The sequence below is a fragment of the Salvelinus sp. IW2-2015 genome, linkage group LG14 (genome assembly GCF_002910315.2).
Source record: "Salvelinus sp. IW2-2015 linkage group LG14, ASM291031v2, whole genome shotgun sequence".
Taxonomy (NCBI): Eukaryota; Metazoa; Chordata; class Actinopteri; order Salmoniformes; family Salmonidae; genus Salvelinus; species Salvelinus sp. IW2-2015.
Genome location: NC_036854.1, coordinates 4,694,483 through 4,722,330, shown reverse-complemented (window position 1 = coordinate 4,722,330; position 27,848 = coordinate 4,694,483). Strand labels below are relative to the sequence as shown.

The window sequence follows — 27,848 nt, the reverse complement described above, 5'->3', positions numbered from 1 at the left end:
GTGTGTGAATACGAATTGTTGTTTGTTAATACGAAAAAAAGATATATTTACAGACATGCAATATTTAATAAATGTCACGAGGTAGCTAATATGCAAATTTCGCCCAAACAGCAAACCAAAAAAATGAATTCACTACAAATGTTATCCAATTGAATTAGGTCACAGTATCATATTATAGTATTAACTCAAGCTCTAACTTTTCTTTCTCTCCTCAAAAGTTTTTTTCTTTCACAGGAAAAATGGAATATGTGCTGAAAAAAGACTCTGAGGTCAAGTTTTAAAATTAGTTTTTATTTTGGTCTTTAGTGCAGAAACCCTTTCCTTCTTCCTGTGTGCTATAAAACTATTGTAACATGATCTAAATGGAAGTCGTCCAAGATCCACCTTACCAGTATGACGTCAATCCATCAGCTCTTTAGTCTGATTTCAGGACAACACAGACTAATCCAAATCAAAACAGAATAATACAAAATATATGAAATGAATTCAGTGCATGGGCAATAAAAGCAACTGGGCCACATTCAGAAAACAAATAAAAAGAGGGCTTGGTTTTTTGTTGGGAGCTGGATGGAGCTGCCGTCTGCAGTATCGGAGACAAGCTCCAGGCTGCGGACTCTGAGGCAATCTCTCTTTCTCTCTTTCTCTCTGTTCCACAGCACATAGGGGTGGGATTAGTGATAAACTCTCACTCCATAAACTAATGATCACAAAGCTCAAACATGAATAAAACAGTCAAATGAAAAAGGACAAGTCTATACACCACAACAGTTATTAAAACTCTTCATAATCTTTTTAGATATTCCACAGTGGTTGTTTTCAAATGGTGTGATCATAAGATGAAGTGTGTGTATTTGTTTGAGTGTGTGTGTGTGAGAGAGAGAGGGAATGTGTGTTAGTGTGTGTGTTTGCGGGCTGTGTCAATATATCTCGGGCAAAGACTAAAAAGTTCTTGTCCCTATGGTCCACCATTGTAGAAAAATAAATAAATAATTTAAAAAAGAAAACAAAAAAATGTGTCAAAATGTTGTTGAGGTCATTTTAACTTCCGTTGTTCATACAGAAGTCTTTTTTTGTTTTGGAAGATTGTTGTTGTCTGCAAATGTTGTTGTTTTTGTTGTTGTTTATTAGTAGATCCTCGTCTTCCTCCAGGCGTGGGGTTATTAAAGGTCAATGTGGGCGGCGTTTGTGCAGATGTGGGTGTGGTCCTCTATGCTCGAGTGGGGAGGTGAGGTGGGCGTAGTCAGATGACAGGTACAGGTGTGACTGGGGCGGAGTCACGCGCTCATTGGACCAAGCGGCAGGATTTTCCCTGAGCAAACCATGGAGGCCTGTAACACGAAGAAGGAGCCTGGGTCAGTCTCTTATACAAACATACCCCAACACACTGCAAATACAGAACCAAAATCTTATAAGGTAAAGAAAATGCTACACATGACTGAGTCAGACATAGGTTTTACAGCTTGTACATACATTTGGACATTGCTGGTGCAGTGGTGTAATTCTTAAGGGATCTTTTAATAGACAAATATTATGGCTCTGACTCCAATATGCATGGATGCATGCATGGAATAAGTGCATTTTACTGCAAAACAACCCCACATGGAACCCTGGGTAAATTTACAGCCGTCACAATCAGCATATGGTCTTGCCACAGATTAAATTAAGGGAGGAGAGCAGCCTCCTTCCTGTATTACGGCATTACAGTAACCGGTCAATGATCATTCAATGAGAAATGATTGGATGAAATAGTCTCAAAATGATATTATTTTTCAGCTTGAGTGAATAAGATATCTCTATGTGGACTGTATTCTAAATGTTGGCGCTGCACCCTCGCTGCTATCACCCTCGTGCTCTTTGGACTTGATTAGCAAAATCAGGGAAATGTCGGGAAGGGAAAAGGGGCTGTGTTGGCGGAACTGGCACCCGGTGAAGATTGAGGCGAACACGGGGCTCTCTATTTACATATAAAGAGCTCAATTAATCAAGGTAAGTGTCATTATAGCGTGGCTCATTGAGCAGTGGAGTGTGGGTGTTAAATAAAAACTGGTGAGCTCCAGTGCCTCCGGCAGGCAATACGTCTTGATTTGTGAACTGTCAGCAGGGCCCAGAGAGCTGATAGGGCTGGAGGGGGACCGAGGGAGTCCAGAACCCCACATTCTTAATCAGATTGAGCCCTGGAGAAGGAGAGGAGGATGGAAAGGAAAGAAAAATTGATAAAAAGGAATGGAGAGGGATAGAGGAACAATGGAGGAGGGGGTGAGAAGGGGAGCAGATGAGGGAGAGAGGGTGAGCAATGTAGAGAGATAGATGGAGTGATGGAGAGGAATAGAGGAACAATGGAGGAGGGGGGCTTGTGGGTGAAAAATGTAACAGGGGAGTGAGAATGAGGCTGTGCTTACTTCTCCATCTTCTTCTTCAGGCTTGCCTCGGTTGGACAGGGTTTACATGTAGTGCCACTGACCATCCATCCCCATATTCATTCCCATTCCACCCATTGGTCCTGCAGAATGAGTGACAGAGAGGGGAACTAATTACATGGTGCAATCACAGGTTCATATGACAATATACAATAATAACCCATGAATAGACAAACAGAACATAAACAGATTTTAGGCTACATTGGTAGAAAGGGACAGATAACAGGGCGCTTATTTACCGCCAGGCCGAATCCCCAGGTGTTGCTGTCCGTCGAGTACAAAGCCTCCCATTGGTTGCCCGTCAGGGCTGTATGCCGTCCCCTGGCCCACTGTGGATGTAACATTAACAAGACATGGGTCAGTATACTGTATACTACTAGATTATAATTCTATTTCTATTGGTCCGTATAGAGATATAATACTAGACTGTAATTCTATTTATATTGGTCAGTATAGAGATATAATACCATATTGTAATTCTATTTCTACGGGTAAGTATAGAGTTATAATACTAGATTGTAATTATATTTCTAAGGGTCAGTATAGAGCTATAATACTAGATTGTAATTATATTTCTATTGGTCAGTATAGAGCTATAATACTCGATTGTAATTATATTTTTATTGGTCAGTATAGAGCTATAATACTAGATTGTAATTATATTTCTATGGTCATTGTATCGAGTATAGAGCTATAAATACTAGATTGTAATTATATTTCTATTGGTCAGTATAGAGCTACAATACTGGATTGTAATTAATATTCTATTGGTCAGTATAGAGCTACAATACTAGATTACAATTATATTTCTATTGGTCAGTATAGAGCTATAATACTAGATTATAATTATATTTCTATTGGTCAATTAGAGCTATAATACTAGATTATAATTATATTTCTATTGGTCAGTATTAGAGCTATAATACTAGATTATAATTATATTTCTATTGGTCAGTATATAGCTATAATACTACATTATAATTATAATTTATATTGGTCAGTATAGAGCTATAATACTAGATTGTAATATATATTTTATTGGTCAGTATAGAGCTATAAATACTAGATTGAATTATATTTCTATTGGTCAGTATAGAGCTATAATACTAGATTGTAATTATATTCTATTGGTCAGTATAGAGCTAAATACTGGATTGTAATTATATTTCTATTGGTCAAGTATAGAGCTATAATACTAGATTATAATTATATTCTATTGGTCAGTATAGAGCTATAATACTAGATTATAATTATATTTCTATTGGTCAGTATGTGTCGAAGCCAAAAGACAGAAGAGATAAAGCATAAGAATAAAAGTGGCGTTCAAAACATCCTCATCTACATTACAAAATCAAACAGTATAGTACAATTTAAAACATGACTGAGAAACAAAGCCATTGTATGTTATTGATTTGAACCAATTGAAATGGTGGTTTACCTGATCTGTTAGACTGGTCAATCATAGGCTGTACTATTCTCCTCCTGGCGTTGATGAACCTGGAGAGGAAGAGAGAAGGGAGAGAGAATTCAAACCAGTACATGAAGCTTCTCCTTGGCTTTTGATCTCCTTTACATTCATCTTCCTGGTCTGCTTAAAGGAAAACTCCACCCCAAAAACTATCTATTTGTCTTTGTTTCATTAATCCCATCTGTCCATCATATGATGCATCATATGGGCCAGATTTCTGTATTTTGAAAGTTACATATCTTGAAAACTTCATTGTTGACACGCAAAACATTTTGGGACTATATCAATAATGGAGTAATGAAACAAATAAAAATATACCGTTTTTTGGGTGGAGTTCTTTAAGATAATCATACACAATCAAAACATTCAGCAATCAAACAGAATATGACAATTTTCTGCACCAGTTTTACTAGTATTCCAATGTCTCGTGTCTTCAGGGATTAGGTTTATAATCGGTCTAATTCTTATTGACATGATCTGGGGTATTAGGAGACAGCCACATAGCTTACCAGATCTATTGATTTGGGTTTAGCCCTTTCAGCCTCAGGCTGTAATAAGGCTAAACGTTTGGCCAATTTCGGTCAGAGACGTACCACTGTATCCAACAGGACCCAACAGGACCCAGCAGGACTGGACAGATAGGTAAGCAAAGCATTCGCCTGCTTTGATAAGTGTATTGAAGTAGATACATTAATACAACTAATAGAATTCTTAACTCCTCGGGATTAGAGGTGCACGTCCATGTAATTAGGTGTGTTGAGAACCCAATATTGATTCTGGGATGGGGGAGGATTAATCGCGAGAAGCCAAAGTCAAATCATTTATTCCAAACCTGACCCTGTGTAAACTCAAAGTAAAGTGATACCTTTTAGATAACACACCAGAAGTGCAATCTCGAAACCAAATCCCAAACCTCCCTGGATCTGTTCCTCTTTCCTCTGTGATCATTACATTGGACCCCGCCCCCCTTCCCAAAATGGGATAAGCCATCTACAAAGGGGCCAGGTTGCCGGGCCTTAAATATGCTTTAATCCATCATGTCATACATGTAAAATGAGGCTGAGGGATTGTAAGGGGACGAGAGGGGGTGTACATCTCCCTGTTAATGTTTCCCAGACAGTGAAGATAGATTGAGTATGCTTAATAACACTTCCATTTTAGTTCCCATAGAATGTGCACGCTTCGCCAAAAACATGGCTGTAGCATAGATTTAGATAGGAGCCTATGAGCCAGTCCTGGGAGGAGGTACGAAGGAAAGAAGGAAAGGAATAAAGGAGAGAATGAAGCACAAGGGTTAGGTTTAGGGTTAGCGTTAGCGTTAGGGTTAGCGTTAGCTTTAGGGTTAGCGTTAGCTTTAGGGTTAGCATTAGCTTTAGGGTTAGCGTTAGGGTTAGCTTTAGGGTTAGCGTTAGGGTTAGCGTTAGGGTTAGCTTTAGGGTTAGCTTTAGGGTTAGCGTTAGGGTTAGGCTTAGCGTGGGGCCTTGGGTGTTAGCTACTCACCAGTTGTTCACTTGCAGGATGGTGAGGCCTGTGTCCTGTGCTAGCTGCTTCTTCTGTTCCTCTGAAGGGTAGGGGTGCTGTGGTACACAGAGGACAGAAAAAACTACATCTTCAGTAAAAAAAAGAAAACACCCAGCTTGCATTAATTTACAAACGATCATGTCTAGACAGAAACACACGTCACATACGACCAGGGGTTAGGGTTAGGGTTAAGGTTAGACAGAAACACACCTCGCATACGACCAGGGGCTTTCCATTCACAACCTAAGGGAAAGTCAAACTCAGGAAATGTAATTAAGCCCAGTGATAGACTCACATCCACAGTGACCCTTGGCTAATATACACACAAGTCAATCTCTCTAGTTAGCATAAGCACAACCAAGACTGACCACTGATTGGCCCCTGAACACTTTGGGCTCAAAGCGTGTGGCATTGTTTGACATTATTTGACATGATTTGACAAATGATCAAATGCGATACAAAGGAACACAATGGAGACCTTTGTTAGGGCCTGAATAGGGCCCCTGTCCCCCTGTCTCCCTGTCTCCCTGTCTCCCTGTCCCCTGCCTCTCTGCTGGCGGTGTGACAGAGGGAGGAGGGCGGCAGATTGCAGACAGAGTTTACCCATTCGCAGGGTACAGGGTGGTGGGCGCTGTCAGGGCTGCAGCCACCTCCTGTGGTCACCGGGTGAGGAATGAGCTCGAATCAACTTCATTTTTAAACAGGTCTTTCAGTCACACACACACAGTCACAACACACACACACACACACCACACACACACACACCACATCACACAAACCAACACACACACAACACACACACACACACACACACACACACACACAACACACACACACCACACAACACACACACACACCACACACACACACACACACACCACACGCACCACCACACACACACACAGCACACACACACACACACACACACCCACACACACACTACACACAAACACACACCACTATAACACTACAGTCACACACACACAGCCGACGCACGCAGCACGCGCGCGCACAACACACACACACACAGCACACACACACACACACACACATAACATAACCCATGTTGACCAGCATTAATTGCCACAATCGTCAATGTGACTCAATAGCTTGTGCTAGTCATGAAATCCTATACACGGATCGGCTCAGTAGCTCACTCCCTACCAGCAATGAAAATCGTTGTCTGATTTCTAAATAGACTTGCTGACACTCAATGGTGCTATGCAACAGTTCAATTAAGTGTTGTCCGACATGGCTCATCTCCCGAATGTCTCAAACCTCATCGAGAGCAGTATGCGTATTTCGCTCATGGTCTACACCTGCATTGAAGCTAGTGGTAACAAGACCTTAATCACCCTAGAAAGTCCAATAGCATCTCAAGGTTAGAACAAGCATTGGCATCTCTCTCCGAGTTAACCAATAGAGTACAAGTGTTACTATCCAGGTACTACTTCCTTGAGCTAGTAAAACATTCTCCCTCTAGAATTCATGGGCCTCAAGGTTCGTATATTCAAGATCTTTCACTTATCGCATAAGCTCAGAGAACTACGCATTTGAGCTCCATGATAGGGCCTCAAGGTTGAACAAGACTTATTCTCTGAGCTCCAATAGGCCTCAAGGTTGAAACAAGACTTATTCCTCTGGGCTTCCAATAGGGCCTCAAGGTTGAAAAGACTTATTCCTCTGAGCTCCAATAGGGCCTCAAGGTTGAACAAGACTTATTCCTCTGAGCTCAATAGGGCCTCAAGGTTGAACAAGACTTATTCCTCTGGGCTCCAATAGAGCCTCAAGGTTGAACAAGACTTATTCCTCTGGGCTCCAATAGGGCCTCAAGGTTGAACAAGACTTATTCTCTGAGCTCCAATAGGGCCTCAAGGTTGAACAAGACTTATTCCTCTGAGCTCCAATAGGGCTCAAGGTTGAACAAGACTTATTCCTCTGGGCTCCAATAGGGCCTCAAGGTTGAACAAGACTTATTCTCTGGGCTCCAATAGGGCCTCAAGGTTGAACAAGACTTTTTCCTCTGAGCTCCAATAGGGCCTCAGGTTAAAGACTTATTCCTCTGGGCTCCAATAGGGCCTCAAGGTTGAACAAGACTATTCCTCTGGGCTCCAATAGGCCTCAAGGTTGAACAAGACTTATTCCTCTGGGCTCCAATAGAGCTCAAGGTTGAACAAGACTTATTCCTCTGGGCTCCAATAGGGCCTCAAGGTTGAACAAGACTATTCCTCTGAGCTCCAATAGGGCCTCAAGGTTGAACAAGACTTATTCCTCTGGGCTCCAATAGAGCCTCAAGGTTGAACAAGACTTATTCCTCTGGCTCCAATAGGGCCTCAAGGTTGAACAAGACTTATTCCTCTGAGCTCCAATAGGGCCTCAAGGTTGAACAAGACTTATTCCTCTGGGCTCCAATAGGCCTCAAGGTTGAACAAGACTTATTCCTCTGGCTCCAATAGGGCTCAAGGTTGAACAAGACTTATTCTCTGAGCTCCAATAGGGCCTCAAGGTTGACAGCACTATTCCTCTGAGCTCCAATAGGGCCTCAAGGTTGAACAAGACTTATTCCTCTGAGCTCCAATAGGGCCTCAAGGTTAAACAAGACTTATTCCTTTGAGCTCCAATAGAGCCTCAAGGTTGAACACAGACTTATTCCTCTGAGTTCCAATAGGCCTCAAGGTTGAACAAGACTTATTCCTTGAGTTCGCCAATAGGGCCTCAAGGTTGAACAAGACTTATTCCTTTGAGTTCCAATAGGGCCTCAAGGTTGAACAAGACTTATTCCTCTGAGTTCCAATAGGGCCTCAAGGTTGATCAAGAGCACCCTTTCATAGCTGTGTTTTTGCAAAATGCAATGTATGTTTGTTGTAACTAATTCAATACATTAGCGTTAAAAAGAGAGCTTCACAAAGATCTGTCTCAATCAGCATGTAGGTGGAGGTCTAAAACCAACAGTTACTGTATGACCATGCTAATAGGCCAATAATGAATCCTAGAATGAATCTAAATCTTCCATTGCTGCTTTATCTGTACCTTTGTAGAGGAGGATCTTTAGAGCTCCTCATCAGAACAGGAGCACAACAGCTGAAGGCTAAGACTATCTAGAGAAAGACCCTCTCTCCCCTTCTCAGACCCCAGCCTCAACGGTAAAGTCAGGACAAAACATAATCCGTCTCCTTCACCCTCTGTGGCCCGATGAATGTCTGATCGCCTGGGTATTGCAATGGGACCATTCAGAGGACATCGAGGGGCCAAAGTCCCCCTTACACCGTGTTTACGAGCCACATCCTTCCATGACAAACACTTGTGCTTAACCAGTGAGGCTGAAAAGAGACAGGGAACAGAGAGGGGATGATTCAATTAGCCTTCCTTTCCTTCTTATTTTTTATCTGTCCAATCTAAAGGTTCTTACTTCCGGTACAGGAGATGTGTGACAGGTTTTCACCCAGAAAACAAATAAGGAGCTTTGAAAACATCTACGAGTGGAGAGGAGAAAAGTAGAAAACCAGAGGAGAAGGAGGAGGAGTCAGAGACTGCGGCGCTGTCTATTGGGTCTGGAGATAAAAGGTGAAACTCTCCTCTCGGGGGATTGGTTGGAAGTCGTTGGAATGTCAGATAGTCCTTCTGAGCCTGAACAGAGGAGTTGCATTCTGGGAAAGTAGTCTATTCTGTTTTTGTAAAACAAAGTCCAGACGCTCAGTATAGTGGCATCATTCCCAACAAGTGTTGTATAATGGAGAGACTGCAGTTAGACAACATACACCACTTGTCTATTATACAGCCCACTGTTCTCTTCAGCCACAATTACTGTTTTTTTACAAATATAAAATCACAGGGAAAATCATTCGGCGAAGCACTACAATGTCACAGACCAATGCCCCTGTGTTGTGACATGACTGAGTGTTGAATGCAGTAATTACTATTACCCCAAGGAGTACTTGGCATACCCACATGGGGAACCGGGGAAGATTCAGAAGATGTCTACAAAACATGGGCCTCATGGTTAAATGCATGATAGTCATGACCAGTTGCACAAGAGGGTGTACTTTGGGCAGAACAAGATGTGTTTGGGGTAACAGTAAGCAAAAAAGGTTGAGAACCATCCCAGTAGTGGAGTCTGGTTAGGGCTGGAGCTAGGGCCAGGTCGGGCCTGCTGTCTTACCGTGAGGTGCTGGAAGAGCCACGCTCGCATTATATTGGTGGCCACTTTGGGGAAGATACCTCTCTTCTTCTGTCTCTTCTTGTCCAGGTCATCCTCGTCTCCTGTGCCCGGCGACGCCAGACTGTTGTCGAGGCCATCTCCTAAAACAAGAGAAAAAGTAGCCACAAGGGATATGTTAGGAGATGTCTTTAACGTAGACACATCACCTCCATTGGCCAGAAACACACAACTGAAAGGGTAGCAGAGGTCTAGGGCAAAGCAACAGCATAGCAACAGAACATTCCACATCTTCCACATTTGCACGACCTCATCCACATTCTGCTACAGTTTTGGATAATGTAGAGGGGCATACACTGTAGTGACACAGCTCAATAAAAAATTATGAGCTATTCATTCAATCTGAGTAGCACGATTGACATGAAGTACTGACTGTTAGAGCCAGGCTGTAAGTTTCACAGGAAGTACTGACTGTTAGAGCCAGGCTGTAAGTTTCACATGAAGTAATGACTGTTAGAGCCAGGCTGTAAGTTTCACATGAAGTAATGACTGTTAGAGCCAGGTTGCAGGCTTGACATGAAGTAAGAGCCGTGGCCAGACACAATGCGCAGGCAGCAGCATTTTTATTTATCCACTGGGGAGCCAAGCCCAGCCAATCAGAATACATTTTTCCCCACAAAAGGGCTTTATTGCAGACAGAAATACTCCTCAGTTTCATCAGCTGTCCTAGTGGCTGATCTCAGACAAGAGAGGAAGCCGGATATGGAGGTCCTTGGCTTGCGTGGTTACACATGGTCTGTGGTTGGCAGGCTGGTTGGACGTACTGCCAAATTCTCTAAAACGACGTTGGAGGCGGCTTCTGGTAAAAAAAATTGCAATTCTCTGGCAACAGCTCTGGTGGACATTCCAGTAGTCAGCATGCCAATTGCACGCTCCCTCAAAACTTGAGACATGTGTGACATTGTGTTGTGTGACAAAACTGCATATTTTAGAGTGGACTTTTATTGTCCACAGCACAAGGTGCACCTGTGTAATGATCATGCTGTTTAATCAGCGTCTTTATATGCCACACCTGTCAGGTGGATGGATTCTCTTGGCAAAGGAGAAATGCTCACTAAGATGGATGTAAACAAATTTATGCACAAAATTTGTGAAAAATAAAATTATTGTGCATATGGACATTTTCTGGGAGCTTTTATTTCAGCTCATGAAACACGGGACCAACACTTTAAATATTTTGTTTATATTTTTGCCCAGTATAGATATTCCACCATTTGATAAAGACAAATGGTTTAGTTGTAAAAAAAAAGGGAAAAATGTCACATTAACAAAAATAACAATTGTGACCTCATAGTTAAGGTATGACATCACAATAACATAACAAATCCCCTCACCTGTGAAGTTGAAAGCAGGGCGCTCCTTTTGTCTATGTGTGCTAAGGATGTTTGGGTGGATGGAGGGGGGTGTTATGGGGCTGGGGGGGTTGTGGTCATTCCCCCTCAAGCCCCCCAAGTGTTCAGTGACCTACCCTACCCCTACCCCCCCCCCCCCCCACCTCCAGTCTGTCTGTGTTGGATTGTCTGATTCACACTGCAACGCACACACACACACACAGAGCCATACAACACACACACAGAGCCATACAACACATACACACAGCCACACAATACACCCACACAGCCACACCACACACACACAGCCACACAACACACACAGCCTCTCTCTCCTACTGCCATTATTGTTTCAATGGGAACCTTCTCACGGATCAAGGCTAGAAGGCTCCCTTATAAACTGAGATTTCCGCGGCTTCCGCCCCTGCCCTCGCTCCCCATTGCTCTCCATCACAGAACCTTCTGTGCACTCTCTCTCCCTCTCTTTCTCTCTCTCTCTGTCTCTTTCCTTCTCCCTCTCCGCCATTAATTGTGCATCAGCCGAGATGATTTTCTTTTAACAGTGGTAGTTATTTTTCTTGCCCTCGGGGCAGAGATGCCTTGAAAGCCTGCCTGCAGGGGATGTGAATAATGCATCTGAGAGACTCCTCCCCGGAGGCGGGACTGGAACCCTACTTTTCATAAGATTTGCACTGGCATGTCTTTTTGTTTTTGGGGATGCATCAATCAAAGGGGCTTCAATATATGCGCCCATAATCATGCATAAATATTTCAGCTAATGAATATTGACATTAAAAAGGATGACTTGAACTGAGTGGGGTGGGAGGGGAGGGGTGTGTTGGGTTGGGGATGGGGATGGGGGTGGTGGTGTTCTGACGGATGGTGTAGTCCAAGTCAAGGACAGGGCAGGTTGTTTGGCCACTGTCTCCTTTGCTTATGTGATGCTTTACTTTTTGTGTCCTCTATTCCTTATCCTCTCTGTTCATAGATGTTATAACAAGCTTTTATAACAGGTTTCTTTTCTAGGCTTTTGGTCTTATGACTGACAAAAATGAGGAGGTTTGATGTGGGAAGAGAGGTCTTGGAGGATGGTGCTGAAGAGATCTGTCGTTTCAGAGAGGACAGTTAATATCCTGTCTCACAGGCTAGGAGAGACATTTTGTTCAGCAATGCCTTGGGTGGTGAAATAATCAATAAAAAACGATACCTATCAATGACTTAACATTTGGGCTGGTGTGGGTGATCAAAATGACAAAAATCCATGTTGGTCATTTTAAATTAGTTATGTATCTGTTTCTGTACCAAATAACTGAAAACAATGGAAGAGAGAATGAGGGAAAGAATGAAAAATAGGAAGTCACCAGCACGGCCTAATTATATCTAAGGAGCGTCAACCCCTCCTGGCCCCCCTCCTCCTCTCCCCCCAGCCCTCTCTTTTTTCCTGCTCCAGAGAGGGACGGCCGCAGGGCAGATCCTCTGCTACGCTAATCGCTTCTGACTGTTCCCTGGCAACTCAGCCAATCTAAGCAGTGTGACAGTGCACTACTCTCAAAATCGTACCCGTGGAACGCTCCTCCCGTGGCCTAGCTCCTCGCCTGCCTGCCTACCCCGCTCCCTCCCTGCTTGCCTGCCCCGCTCCCTTCCTCCCTCCCCCCCTGCGTGCCTGCCCCAGTGTCTGCACTCATGACACGGGGGGGGGGGGCTGCTGCCGTGGGGAAGGCGGGAGTACTGCCTCGGGCGCTTTAGGGAAAACAGCACCCTAAGATATGAAGAAGAGAGGCATCCTTGGCTGGCTTCCAACCCCCAACACCCTACTCTCTCCCCTCTCAGTCTCTCCTTCTCTCTCCCTCTACCTTCCTCTCTCTGTCTCTCCTTCTCTCTCTCCCTCTCTCTTCCTCTCTGTCTCTCCTCTCTCTCCCTTTCTCTTCCTCTCTCTCATCAACAACATCAGAGACCAGTGCTCCTACAGTTAGGTATAAACTGGGACAACTAGATGAGGCAAGAGAATCCACATGATGACATGTCCATATCCGACAAAGTGCAGGGTTGGCTATTAGCTAACAGAACTGATTGCTGTATTCCGGCCTGCATCAGTGATGGGAACCCAATGCAGCTTGCCTAATGAGCTCACCTGGACCTGATCCATCACCAATGACACTTCTCAGCCCCTCCTGTTATTACCCATGATGCACACTGCTAAATGGGAGCTGTTGTCTGGAAGCTTTCCAAGACACTGGGAATCCTATATTGATGTTGATGAATAGATCTAGAATCGTTCCTCCCAGTGGCCTTTATCCTATTGATTTGGAGTGGTGATCGGTAAGGCCTGGATGAAGATGAACACTTTTAGTTCTTGTGCCTCTCTCCCTTGTTATTTGTGAGAGCATCTTGTCACAGGTTATATGGGGACATTAGCCTAGAGTGTCATTGGTATGTCACCACCAGCAGTTCTGGATTCCATTTTCGGTGGTATCCATCCGGAGGAGACAAAAAGATGCACTGACTGCATCCTGTTTCTTCCCGCTCTGCATTCCCCTCTTCGTAAACGCTAGTGTACAGCGGCTTCACAGCAGCTAGTTCCCCTTGGTTCCCTTTCCTTTTTTTATGATGGACATTCCAAGCCCCGCCCCCAAAAAACATTCCTAGGATAGCTCATCCCTTTTAGAACTGTCCCTGTGCCCCATCTATCTGAGAGTCACTCCGGGGGAGGTGGAATCAAAGACATTCCCCTCTGCATATCACACAGCTTACAAGAAAACAACCAAAGACTGCATAAGCCAATGGGTTAGCGGTTAGCCACATGGCTAACATAGCCACTAAGCCATAACAACACCACCAACCAACCAACCACATATCAACTACCTGTGGTTGATACCAACCATACTAACCACAATTCTCCCCCATTAGATAAGACTGTAGGTTAACCCTTTTAAGGCTTTTATCATTGGCCCACACAACCATGACTAATGTCCATTAGGACAATAGGAGCTCCCTCATAGTAGGTACTTTGAAGAGCATCAGTAATCTCCTAGCCAGGCCTGCACTACTGACGTAAAGGCCCCGCTTTGGCCCCCAGGTCCCGTCCTATGTTAAAAGTGTTTGCTTTCTTCATCCCCTTGAATGAGAAAAGGGATTGAAACAAGGGATGAAAACAAGGGATGAAAAAATAGCAGAGTCCCCAGGAGGATTAGGAGGAGCAGCAGGTAGGCAGGGAAGCATCAGATCCTGCTACCAGTGACTATGACTGGGACTCTGATCATTCTGGGGCTTTTTCTCCCCTTTGTTCCTCCATACATAGTGGCTCTGTCTTTCCCAGCTCCACGGCAGGGGTTATTGTGCTTCCCCAGCCTCTATGCATTCTCTACCCAGGTCAAAAGGGCAGGGAGACATGGACTTTGGGTGTCCCCTCGCTTTTGTTTAAAAAAAATAAACAACTCCAGAGGAACCAAGGAAAAAGCCATTCACACCATCCTCTTCCCCTCTCTTTGCTGACAATACAATTCACATAGTCAGTTTTACTGTGTTAGGGCATACAATGACATTAAACATGACATGGATACTAGGCTAAGTGAAATTCGTTGAACATGTTTTTCAGATAGTTAGGATAACTGAAGAAACTGTGGTAAAATCAGGAGGAATAAACTTAATCTTTGTTTCTGACTGTCCTTTCATCCTCTGAATTGCTCTTGTCTTGCAAAACATCCTGCCATTGTTTAGCTCAATGCCCTGCTATTGATGCCTGATGGGCAGAGGGTGGTAAGTTGCTTTAAAGTCTATTCTATTTTTACTGTGGCCATAGGAGAGAAAAACAAAAACAAGTAATAAAACCCTTATAGCCTCCAATGAGCTCATCACAGGCTAAATGAACAGCCGGCACGCGGACAGAAAGCCAAGTAGGCTATTAAACAGCAATACTGGCCACAGTCATGCAAAACCAGTAATTGGCAATAATTACCCTCATCATATCAGATTCAACTTTTGAACTTTATCATCTGACCTGGATAAGTGATAAAACTACAAAGTCACCATCAAAACCCAACAAACTAGCTGTTGATACAACAACAACCTCTTATCTCAACATTATCTGAATGATAAGGATGGAGAAACAATAACTGCTTATCATTATGATCTCTGGAGAGGCTAAGTTTCATCTACAGCTCACAAGTAGAGAAAAAACCACTGCCTTTGTATGAGGTCAGCACTGAGGTTAACCTTTGATATGGTATTGAGTCTAAAGAGAAGCTGTGGTTCTCTTACCGAGTTCGCTGCTGTTGTCCCCACTCTGGGAGACGTGGCCCCCGCTGGAGGGCCCCGGGGTGCCCACGGAGGGCGTGGAGTGGGCGTCATCCAGGTCTCTCCAGGACGCCGGGTTCTGGGGTCCACAGAGAGGGTCATCAACATATCCCCCGTCCGACGCAGCACAACAGCAGAGGAGGGAGAGAAAGAGAGGGAGAGCGAGAATGAGAGAGAGCGAGAGAGAGCGAGAGAGAGAGAGAGAGAGAGAGAGGAGAGAGAGAGAGAGAGAGAGAGAGAGAGAGAGAGAGAGAGAGAGAGAGAGGAGAGAGAGAGAGAGAGAGAGAGAGAGAGAGAGAGAGAGAGAGAGAGAGATAGATAGATAGTAGAATAGATAGTGATAGATAGATAGATAGATAGATAGATAGATAGATAGATAGATAGATAGATAGATAGATAGATAGATAGATAGATAGATAGATAGATAGATAGATAGAATGAGAGAGAGAGAGATCACATTAGAAAACAGTGGATACAGTATGCCGTAACTTTAAATCAATGTAACTCCCTAACACACACTCAAACATACACACTCAAACACACACAAACCCAGCCAATTTACCACAGCGCACAATATGACCATGTCGTCAATAAGAATATAGAACCTGTCCAAAAGATCCATAATCCAATAATCCAACAATGTAAATTACCATTTTCCCTGAGACTGAGACGGCGGCAAAATAAAATATAAAATAAAACTTTAAAGCTGATATTCAGCTACACTAGCTAATACTGTAGAGCCAAAGCAATCAGCACCAGAGCTCCAGCAACACTTCTTCCTTTCCTCTATTCTCCGGTGTCTTGACTGATTCTGAAGCCCAGTGGTCTCTCCGAACACCTATTTATTGGGCCATATATGCACAGGGACCAGGGTACTTAGACAGTCTAAAGCTGAGGGCCAAACAGCAGAGCAACCTCTTCAGCCTCTTGGCGTCAGCTGTTCGCCGGATGGTGCTCAGATGAAGAGCTCAGCCAACGACAAGAATAATCACTGCAACAATGGCAGCGCAGTGTGAATGAGGCCTCTCATCGAGTTCGACGAGCAGGCCCCCTTTTCCATCCCAACACACAGTAATTAGAAAGCTGTTTGTGTGGCGTCCCCATTCAAAGTGCCATGTGTTTCCACGTTTATCAAGCTAATGAAGGGGGTTCTTTACTCACTCACACCCCAGCTGTTAAGATTACATTAATTACACATACAGTGCGGTCTATCCTTCTTTAAAATGTATCTTCCAAACTGAGATCCATAAAGGCAGAGAAGTTAAGATAATACAAATAGATCATAAATTATGACATCATAACTGATTTCAACTGATCTTCAATCACACATTTTTTTTCTTCTTACTCTGCAAGTTTGTGATATCAACACGAATATTGAGCTGCTCTCTCTTGGATATAGGCTGGGTTGTGGACTCCCTCAAACGTTTCCAAAAAAGAGGCAGAGTTGGTGTGCAACAAAGAGAACCAACATACTGTGTAGTACTCTCCCTCATTGTGAGGTTTAGCTGCCGTCCCTGTAGAAATAGAACTGGTAGAGTGAACAGAGTTCTAAACTCCCGAAGATTTGTCATGAACTTCTCACACGTAAACTAAATCAAATCAAATCACATTTTATTTGATCACATACACGCGTTTAGCAGATGTTATTGCAGGTGTAGCGAAATGCGTGTGTTTCTAGCTCCAACAGTGCAGTAATATCTAACAAGTAATATCGAACAATTTCACAACAATACACACAAATCTAAGTAAAGGAATGAAATTAAGAATATATTTACACTACCGGTCAAAAGTTTTAGAACACATACTCATTCAAGGGTTTTTCTTTATTTTTACTATTTTCTACATTGTAGGATAATAGTGAAGACATCAAAACTATGACATAACACATATGGAATCATCTAGTAACCAAAAAAGTGTTAAACAAATCCAAAAATATTTTATATTTGAGATTCTTCAAATAGCCACCTTTTGCCTTGATGACAGCTTTGCACACTCTTGGAATTCTCTCAACCAGCTTCATTTCAATTAACAGGAGTGACTTCTTAAAAGTTAATGTGTGGAATTTCTTTATTTCGAAATGCGTTTGAGCCAATCAGTTGTGTTGTGACAAGGTAGGGGGTTGGTATACAGAAGACAGCTCTATTTGGTAAAAGACCAAGCCCATATTATCTCAAGAACAGCTCAAATAAGCAAAAAGAAACGACAGTACATCATTACTTTAAGACATGAAGGTCAGTCAATACGGAACATTTCAAGAACAATGAACGTTTCTTCAAATGCAGTCGCAAAACCATCAAGCGCTATGACGAAACTGGCTCTCAGAAATGGCAGCTTATTTAGAATTCAAGGCACACTTAACCAGCATGGCTACCACAGCATTCTGCAGCGATATGCCATCCCATCAGGTTTGCGCTTAGTGGGACTATCATTTGTTTTTCAACAGGACAATGACCCAACACACCTCCAGGTTGAGTAAGAGCTCTTTTACCAAGAAGGAGAGTGATGGAGTGCTGTATCAGATGACCTGGCCTCCACAATCCCCCGACCTCAACCAAATTGAGATGATTCGGGATGAGTCAGACCGCAGAGTGAAGGAAAAGCAGCCAACAAGTGCTCAACATATGTGGGAACTCCTTCAAGACTGTTGGAAAAGCATTTCAGGTGAACCTGGTTGAGAGAATGCCAAGAGTGTGCAAAGCTGTTATCAAGGCAATTTGAAGAATCTCAAATATAAAATATATTTTGATTTGGTTAACACTTTTTTGTTTACTACATGATTCCATATGTGTTAGTTCATAGTTTTGATGTCTTCACTATTATTCTACAATGTAGAAAATAGTAAAAATAAAGAAAAACCCCTGAATGAGTAGATGTTCTAAAACTTTTGACCGGTAATGTATATGGACGATGTAACGCTCGCCGTCGTAAAGAAAGGGTGGACCAAAGTGCAGCGTGGAAAGTGTTCATGATCTTTAATGTCAAGAATCACTCAAACAAAAATAACGAATAAAAAAACAAAAGCGAACAGTTCCGTCAGGCACAGATACTAAACGGAAAACAACAATGATAATGATAACTTATATTTGATCCCCAATCAGAGACAACGATAGACAGCTGCCTCTGATTGGGAACCACACTAGGCAAAAACAACAAAGAAATAGAAAACATAGATTATCCCACGTGAGTCAAACCCTGACCTAACCAAACATAGAGAATAAATAAGGATCTCTAAGGTCAGGGCGTGACTGTACCCCCCCTGGACTGGGAACCCTTCGTGCCATGGATCATCACAGGAGGCTTCGTGCCATGGATCATCACTGGAGGCTTCGTGCCATGGATCATCACCGCGGGCTCTGTGCCATGGATCATCACTGCAGGCTCCGTGCCATGGATCATCACTGCAGGCTCCGGGCCATGGATCATCACTGGAGGCTTCGTGCCATGGATCATCACTGGAGGCTTTGGGCCATGGATCATCACTGGAGGCGTCGGGCCATGGATCATCACTGGAGTCTCCGGGCCATGGATCATCACTACAGGCTCCGGGCCATGGATCATCACTGGAGGCTTCGTACGTGGAGCCGGAACAGGTCTCACCGGACTGAGCAGACGTACTGGAAGCCTGGTGCGGTGAGCTGCCACAACACGTCCTGGCTGGATACCCACTCCAGCTCGGTGAGTGTGGAGAGCTGGCACGGGACGCACTGGGCTATGAMGGYGCACTGGAGGCATAGTGCATAGAGCCGGCGCAGGATATGCTGGGCCGTGGAGGCGCACTGGAGGTCTGGAGCGCAGAGCTGGCACAACGCGTCCTGGCTGAATCCCCMCTGTAGCACGGTAAGTGCGGGGAGCTGGAACAGGCCGCACTGGGCTGTGCTGGCGAACTGGGGATACCGTGCGTAGTAGAGCTGGCGCAGGATATCCTGGACCGAAGAGACGCATCACTGCATAACACTGTGCCTGACCAGTCACACGCTCCCCACGGTAAGCACGGGGAGTTGGCTCAGGTCTAAACCCTGACTCTGCCAATCTCAGAGTGGCATAGACTAAGATACAGTAGAATAGAATAGAATACAGTATTTACATATGTAAACATTATTAAAGTGACTAGTGTTCCATTTATTAAAGTGGCCAGTGATTTCAAGTCTATGTATCTAGGCAGCAGCCTCTAATGTGCTAGTGGTGGCTATTTAACAGTCTGATGGCCTTGAGATAGTTGCTTTTAGTCTCACAAGTTTCTTTTAGTCTCACAATTCAGATAATTGTTTCTGAAATAACGCAAATGTGAAAGACTGGAAATGGACGCTAAAGTTGCCTTCACAACCACTAATCAACACAGCTACACAAATAGATGTTGTTCTTCTCAAACATGAACCAGGCCCAAGATACAGAGTGGTTGGCATTCACATACACCGTTCTGCGTGTGCATTGCATGTGTCCTTACACCACAGGAGGCTGGTGAGAGGAGGACGGCTCATAATAATAGTCGGAATGGAGAGAATGGAGTGGTATTAACATAGAAACCACGTGTTTGATGTGTTTGATACCATTCCATTAATTTGGTTCCTTCAATTACTATGAGCCCTCCCTCCCCAATTAAGGTGCCACCAGCCGCCTGTGCCACCCAGAGGACTACAGCCCATACATTATGCTGAAGGCCATGTGGCCCTGTATGGCTCAGATGGTAGAGCATAGAACGCTTGCAACACCAGGATTGTGGGTTTGAATCCCGGGACCAACGATACGTAAAATGTATGAAACGTGACTGTATGCCTCCTTGGATAAAACTGTCTGCTAAATGGCATACATTATTATTATATTAGGAATACGTTCACATACACTGTTCTGCATGTGGCCTAACACCCAGAGAAGTTCAGCCTATACATAATACATTGGACAAAAGGTGAACTGGATCACAAGACAGCCAGCAGCAGAATGTCCTGTCAGATAAGTGAACCTTGAACAATGTTCACAACACGCACATACATACAAAGTGTGTTTGTGTCTACAACCACTGAATTAAAAAAAATGCAACATCATCTAACAATGTGAATACAATGAAATTAGATGTGGACAGTAGACACCATTTTTTTCCGATAGTCAAAAGTGGTTTACTTCGGATAAAACTACTTAGTATACAGGACAGCAATCTAATATGAGGAATCTCCCCAACACTAAATTCATGCCATTGCTCCAGTACCGTAACGTTATTAAGGAACCATGATATCAGAATCGACTTGTGGGAGGAGAAAGAGCCCGTGTAGGGGCACCCTATAGGCCCATGGATTGACAAAGACCCTCCTCTTTACCGACAATAGTAATCCAATTGGTTTAGCATTCAAGTGTAAAATCAAACACTAGTCCTCATAGCCCTCTAAGAGGGGAGGGAGAGGGGAAAGACCCAACAGGACACATCCAGCTGTACTCTTCATCATGCAGACCCAATAATCATCATCACCACCATCAGCATCACCACCACCACCATCATCATCACCACCATCATCATCTTCGTCATCATCATCATCACCACCATCATCATCATCCTCATCATCATCATCATCACCACCACCATCCTCATCATCACCACCACCATCATCATCATCATCAACACCATCATCAACATCATCAACCTCATCATCATCATCGCCATCATCATCATCATCATCATCAAATCACCACCATCATCAACAATCATCACCCTCATCATCTTCATCATCATCCTCATCATCATCATCACCACCATCATCAACACTCATCTCCTCATCATCCACCCACCATCATCATGATCATCATCTTCATCATCATCATCCTCATCATCTCATCATCCTCATCATCATCATCATCAAAATCATCATCTTCATCATCATCACCATAATCCTCATCATCATCACATCACCACCATCATCCTCATCATCATATCACCACCATCATCCTCATCACACTCTCATCCTCTTCACTCATCATCATCATCATCATCATCCCAACCATCATCAAAATCATCATCCTCATCATCATCATATCACCATCATCATCATCACCACCATCATCCTCATCACAACCACCATCATCATTATCATCATCTTCATCATCATCATCCTCATCACCACAATCATCACCACCCATCATCAAAATCAAATCATCATCATCATCATCCAATCATCATCATCATCCATCATCCCTCTATCCATCATCATCATCACCACATCATCAAAATCACATCCCTCATCATCATCGCCATCATCATCCTCATCTTCCTCATCATCATCACCATCATCATCATCATCCTCATCATCACCATCATCATCCTCATCATCATCATCATCAACCTATAAAATAGATGATTTATACAATAGAGCTGATAAAGGGGAACAATTCCCTCTCTCATTCCTCCTCTTTTTAAGAAGACATGGGAGCTCTACGAAACTTCCCTCAGTACACATCACCCTTAGCACTCTTTTTTGCAGACATGTAGGTGCATTGAATTACTTTTTTGTTGATAGGTTATTAATACAATAATTGTTTAATAGTAACCAGTAAATTCAATGTGAGACCGTTTATTTTAAAAACTGTCGATTAAATTTGTTATATATTCAACTGACTCACAATTATGCTAAATTGCCCATGATCTTGAAATTATAGTTTTGTACATTCTGAACACCATGCTATTGGCAGCACCCCTTGCAAAAATTAGCTCCAATACGTAATTTCGAAGCCTAGACACTCACGTGATCTGCTAGATTTGTGGAAGATCCCGTCAGGTCATCTAAGTCAGATTTGCAGCCATCTCGATCGTCTATGACCAAGTCGATGGGCATTTTGCCTTTCAAACAACTGATATACCGATGGCAGAAGTTGTCGCAGAGCTCGTGCACCTATTCAATGAAAATCGGTGTTAGCAGCACCCTTGCAAGATCTCGGTGCCACAGCCATGTGTAGGACTATGTGTGTTAGAGTAAAATATTACACTTCAAGAAGTTAAATCTATGCTGTTATGAGTGATTGTATAACGTTCATACAAAAAATATATATAAAATACAAAAAAGCAAAGAGTTAAAGCATTAAATATAGGTTTACAATAAAACATAATTTACCTTCTCTAATTCTAAAAGATGAAATCGTAATACTTGAATAGCTTGGATCATCTGGAAAAAAAGAACATATAAAATGTAGGATTTAGTCATGCTGACATGTTTGCCTCAAATGAACAGTAACTAGGCCTATGTAATAACACCATACATTTATGATGTAACTAGTCCTATGTAATAACACCATACATTAATGAATAGCAACTAGGCCTATGTAATAACACCATACATTTAATGAATAGTAACTAGTCCTATGTAATAACACCATACATTAATGAATGCACACTGTAGGCCTATACAGTAAAGTAGCCATATGTTACAGTATGTTACAAGACTTAAAACAATGCATTTTCTTAATCAAATAGATGCTTTAGCAGAGCAATGGTTCCTAGACAGTCCCTGCTTTTGGGATGCCCAAGGCAAGGACCTCCGCGGCTACCCGCTGCAGAGGAGCAAAATAGGCCTTTGACCACGACTCGTCTGCGTTTCCTGTTGCTCCTTCAATGGAACGTTCTGAATTTTCGTGTTGTATTTAAACAAAGTGAAACAAGACAATATGACACGATTTATCCAGCTGCGCAATTGATGCGTAAAAAGTGGACATGTAAGTTAACTGGCTTACCAAATTGTCCACCTCTTGATTCGATGAAAATAACGGTTTTTCTGCACGTATCTATAGAGAAAGCATCATATTAGTCTATTGTCTGCATACCGCAATCAATCAGATAGTCCATCAATCTATCAATCAAACAGGCAAGCAATCAATCAATCCATCCATCCGTCCATCAATTATCAAACATAAAAAAGGTAAATATTATTAACGTTTAAAAGCACAAATAATGGCTAAAGCAGGCTATACAATCCCCTATTCCTATCGTTATCTATATTTTAGGTCATAAAAAAGGGCTTATCATAAACCACAAGTACCTGTTTTGCAAAGACAGCGATGTCTTCGTTGAAGGAGTCTGAGGAGCAGACATCGCCGCCCGCTACTCCAGGCTCCCTGGGCGTGCAGGTCGCCAACTCACACTTCTCAAACACCAAGGCGAGCAGAGGGAACAACGGGTGACTGCAACATGATGCAGACAAAACATTAACGTCAATTAGACCCGTAATGTTAAATAAACGTTTTGTTTAAGTGGACTGTATTGTATTTAAGGTTTCATGATCCGTGTCTTGTATTTGTTTTTAACCTAGCATAGCTGATAAATGTGAAGTGTCTCCACTCAGAATAAGGGCCACAATCTTGAGATACGTGCATACCCGTAAAACACATTATTTGCAAAATGTGGCATTGACATAAACTCGATTTACGCACGTAGCCTATGTCAAGTTAGGATTTGGTTCTAATTTCTCTAAATGTCGATAAATACCCTATTCACTTATAAATGTTATGAGTATAGGTCTAACAAGAATAAGAAAACCTAGCAGACACAAATATGGAATATTTCTGATGCGCACCCATAGATTTGATCTTTGTCTCTTTTTAATGCGTCGTTCACCACGCTGCCCATGCTGGGCATGATGTTGTGGGGTGCGTGGGATCCATAGTGCTGGATTGGATGTGCAGTCGGACCATGGTTCAGGTGGTGGACTTGGGGAAGCGGCCGGGGAGCATGCGGGTCTCCATACATGGACGCCGGGAGTCCAACTCCGTCCATCCCAACACCATAGTGGGACAGTTCATCGTACTGGATGGAGAAAGACAGAGTTACATGTGAGAAACTCGTGGACTGTCTGTTGGTATGCTTCTATCACGGATTTATCGTAGGCTACAGACATCCCCCCAAACACAAGCCTTTACTCATGAGAATGACAGTGAACATTAATTTAATCAAATTTCCCATGGATGGAAAACAGAACAACTAGTCTAATGCAGGGTGCAGACTGCTGAGAAAAGCTCAACTTGTAGGCTACTTGTATGTGGAGAGTTGAGATGTTCTCTGCCTGTCCAGATTACTTATGACTAAATTAGGTTCGATCAACATGAGGCAGAAGTTTAAAGTCAACTAAGTAATGATACATTGCAACTGCACTAAGGCCTACCCTTTGCGCCATCGACATGCGCCTGTCTTGGAGATAAACAGGTAAGAAACAGGGAATGTGTCAGTCCGCAGAGAAGGTGGTCAGGTACTGTGAGTCCGCAGAGAAGGTGGTCAGGTACTGTGAGTCCGCAGAGAAGGTGGTGTATCAAGTTGATGCCTTTTACATCCAGTTGAGAATTGTAATCCGCAGTGGCAATAAAGAAGAAACCCGCAGCAAGGTGAAGATGTGTATTTATTCAACAAGAAAACAAATATTGCAATAGCCTAAATGGAAAAATCACCATAACGGATAAGACCAACTAGAACCTTCGGTTAAAAGTTTTTTAAGCGCATCAACAACTCGCATGTATCGGTCCTGCTGTCAATCACTGAGACCGGTTGTCAAGGTAATCTAAATACGCTGTACAGAGATTATTAGTTCCAGAAGGCAATCTATTCCTCCAACGCACAGCTTTTGAATGAAATCTAATAAGAAAGACTATATCGATGCGTCGGTCCTCGTGGCCATTTCCTCCGGCTCTGAAACGTGAAGGTGTCAGCGAATGTTAGCAGGTTGGCTGTGAGCGCGCTTATAGGATAGACTGGCTCCACTGATCAGCGGGAGAAGGTGATGACGGAACCCGGAAAGAGGGAGGGTGCAACCAGTCCCATACTGCTAAATAAAGGGGGATTGGAGCAATGCCTGTGACAAGCCAGCGAATGTTGTTTGCATTGGATAAAGCAGAGGGTGACGCAAAATAACAGTCACCAAGAAAGGAATTTGGTAGATGGCAATTCAACACTTTAACTATTCCCCTTGAACGTTACCGTCAAGAAAACTGCATTTATTTGTTTTTAAATGGCCTAACTTGCCCAACTGTCTGATGCTTTTAACGCAAGGTGCCTGGCGCAAAAGCCTTGAGATGGGAGAAGTGCAGTCTTGAGAATAGATGAGAATGATAACCCTAAGGGTTTGGAGTATGGTAAAAATGACAATTATTTCCCCCTTTCTGTGGTAATGATCCAGGTAAAATCATAGGCGTACACCATGCATAGCATAGGCTATGGATAGGCACAAAACAGGAGTTGAATTTCTGCGCGAATAGCCCTCACTAAGCAGCCTTGACATTGGTCACTCAGTCATATTTTTGATATGGCATACATTTGGCCTATATTAAAAATATTTTGGGCACATATTTTGGTCTATATGACAGATCGGGGTGCCTTGAAGTAGGCCTGTTGGTCGAGCGCATGGTTTGTATAACGATGCAGTTAACATAGTTTACACGAACAGACACTGTATAGAGTGGTCAGCGTATTGTGTCTGAGAATGTGGGAATGCTGTAGGCGTGTTGGCTCGAATTATCCCAGTCTCTCGGCGTTCACTTCCTTGAAATGGACACCATATACTGTTAGAAAAAATGGTTCATTGGGGCTCTATATATAGAACCTTTAGGGGTTCCGTGTGAAGCAAGCGAAATAACATATTTTGGTAGTATAGAAAATGAAAAAAATGAAAGAGGGTAGCAAAAAAATGTTTTTTTCGACCAAAACTTTCCTTCTGGACGGACCAACAACATGCGCTTCAAGGAATGTATGGGCCACAATCTTGAGATGCGTGCATACCCGTAAAACACATCATTTGTCTGGTTTACAGAGAGATACTGGACAGATACAGATAGATTGCCTTATCATTTTGTTGTGAGAAATGTTTGAAATACGTTATGAAACATCCTGATTTTAAGGTAAGGTTTAGTCCAAGTAAAAATAATTTGGACATGGGCAGTTATGGGCAGTTATGAAATGCATCTATACATAATTATAAACTATTATTTACATACTAGGAAGATAGTTCCTTTTATATGGCTAATAATAGGCATATCTCATAATACTTTTTTTACTTGACTGCAGAGAGGAAATAATGAACGTTTTTGAAGAACAGGAAAAGTAATGATAATAGATGTTGATATTGGAAATAGGTTTAAAATTACTGGAAATTAAATGTGCATTTTGTGTTAGTCAATCATTTACTTCAGAATTTAAAAAATGCATGCAAAAACAGTATATACAAACCCAAATAACAAAATATAAATACTCGCTTTATTATAAGATTGCAATAAAGAACAGACCTATATTTTTTTTCCAATGAAATTAAAGAAATGACATGTACATAAAGTCCATTGGAGTTAAACAAACTCGACATAATGACATAATATGGCCTAACGCATTTTGTTCCTCCCCTGAAGCTTATGGAGACAGGAATATGTTCGATTCCAATGTTTAAAACAACAGCAGCTTGGCAATGACCACATTTTTTCGAATGTTTGTTTAAAACGGTTCATACGCGGAATACAAAAATACAACTTCGGATCTTGGTAAATCTGTCCCCTCTCAGCACTCCTGTTCGTGTAAGTATAGCCTACCTAGCCAACCAAAACAATTGGTTCGGGTCAGCAAGAACATTACCTCACTTCGCTGACATATGATATCAGACCCTCAACTTTAAAAATGTAAGCCTGAGTGCTCATAGCTGTCTGAAGATCTGTAGGTTAGTCCTATGGCTACCAACTCAAGGCCTAGTATGACAAACGATCTGACTCTTCTGTAGGCTACTCCAATCTCTCTGTGATGTTAGAGAATAATAGGAGTGACATCACTGATATACCTGCCCTAACTTCTGAAGATGACACCTTATGAAACCAATTGGATCTGAAATGGTTACGAAGTTACTGAATTCCATTGCCATTTAGCGGCTTGAGGAAATTAGCCTCCCAACCTTTGAGGTTTGAACAATATTTTGTTTTAAAATTGTTTAAAAAAACACGTTTATATAGGTCTATAACAACATGTTATGTGTAATTAATATTATCCATCACCTTATTGAAAAAATACAGACTACCAAGCAAACCATTCTCTTTATATAATTAATCATGCACAATGTTACCTTAACTTTGATTGAAATTGACAAGCTACTTTGAGATAAGCTCATATAAATTGAAATAAAATGAAAAATAAACGACTCACTTTTATCTTCATCATTACAAACACTGTGAGGCGGAACAATAAATACTCATAATCAGGTGGTCATTTCTTTTCGGCCAAAAATACATTTCATTTATTATTTTTTTCTGTGTTAAAAAAATCTTACACACTGACCTTTGATATTCTATGCTGGTGAATTACCAAAGGCATACATTTGAATTATAAATAGCTTAACTACAGAAATAAGCAAAACATTCACCATGCCTGGGGCTAAATTCTCCCATCTCACGTTATTTCCTACTACTCTCCTCCATTTCCTCTGCTCCCCATTTCTCCTCCTTTGTGTTTACCTCCCCACCTCCCCCTCCCACTCTCTCGCCCGGCCAGTGATCTGAACGCAGGCTGATTCAGGGTGTCATGCCTGTCTTAAATGTAATAAATTACCATCTTCCTCGTGTCTGAGCATCCTCCAACCTTCCACCATGCAGAAAGCAGGACCACGACCCACCAC

General features: G+C 42.6%; 1 protein-coding gene across 4 annotated transcripts; it reads right to left on the bottom strand.

Annotated features, from left to right (window-relative positions):
- Window positions 1–270: 270 nt before the first annotated feature.
- LOC111973181 (homeobox protein Meis2-like) lies at window positions 271–27,848 on the bottom strand. 4 transcript variants are annotated; one of them, XM_070446466.1, is made up of 13 exons: window positions 27,782–27,848; window positions 23,793–24,022; window positions 23,259–23,400; window positions 22,954–23,004; window positions 22,338–22,388; window positions 21,972–22,118; window positions 15,211–15,325; window positions 9,566–9,705; window positions 5,386–5,462; window positions 3,856–3,914; window positions 2,657–2,746; window positions 2,400–2,500; window positions 271–1,328 (listed from the first exon to the last, which is right to left on the bottom strand). In XM_070446466.1, exons 1-12 carry the CDS (start codon window positions 27,782–27,784, stop codon window positions 2,442–2,444), a joined length of 1,164 nt encoding a protein of 387 aa, XP_070302567.1. In that variant the 5' UTR covers window positions 27,785–27,848; the 3' UTR covers window positions 271–1,328; window positions 2,400–2,441. The 4 variants fall into 4 exon arrangements, with proteins under 4 accessions (XP_070302567.1, XP_023856217.1, XP_023856218.1 ...); XM_024000449.2 differs by lacking the exon at window positions 27,782–27,848 and adding an exon at window positions 24,378–25,017; XM_024000450.2 differs by lacking the exons at window positions 271–1,328; window positions 27,782–27,848 and adding exons at window positions 1,335–2,174; window positions 24,378–25,017.

Coding starts and splice junctions, on each gene's coding strand:
- LOC111973181 (XM_024000449.2), bottom strand. Junction 22,119..22,337: donor ATCTTTTAGAATTAGAGAAG/GTAAATTATGTT, acceptor TTCATTGAATAG/GTGCACGAGCTCTGCGACAA. Junction 2,501..2,656: donor CCTGGGGATTCGGCCTGGCG/GTAAATAAGCGC, acceptor CTCATTCTGCAG/GACCAATGGGTGGAATGGGA.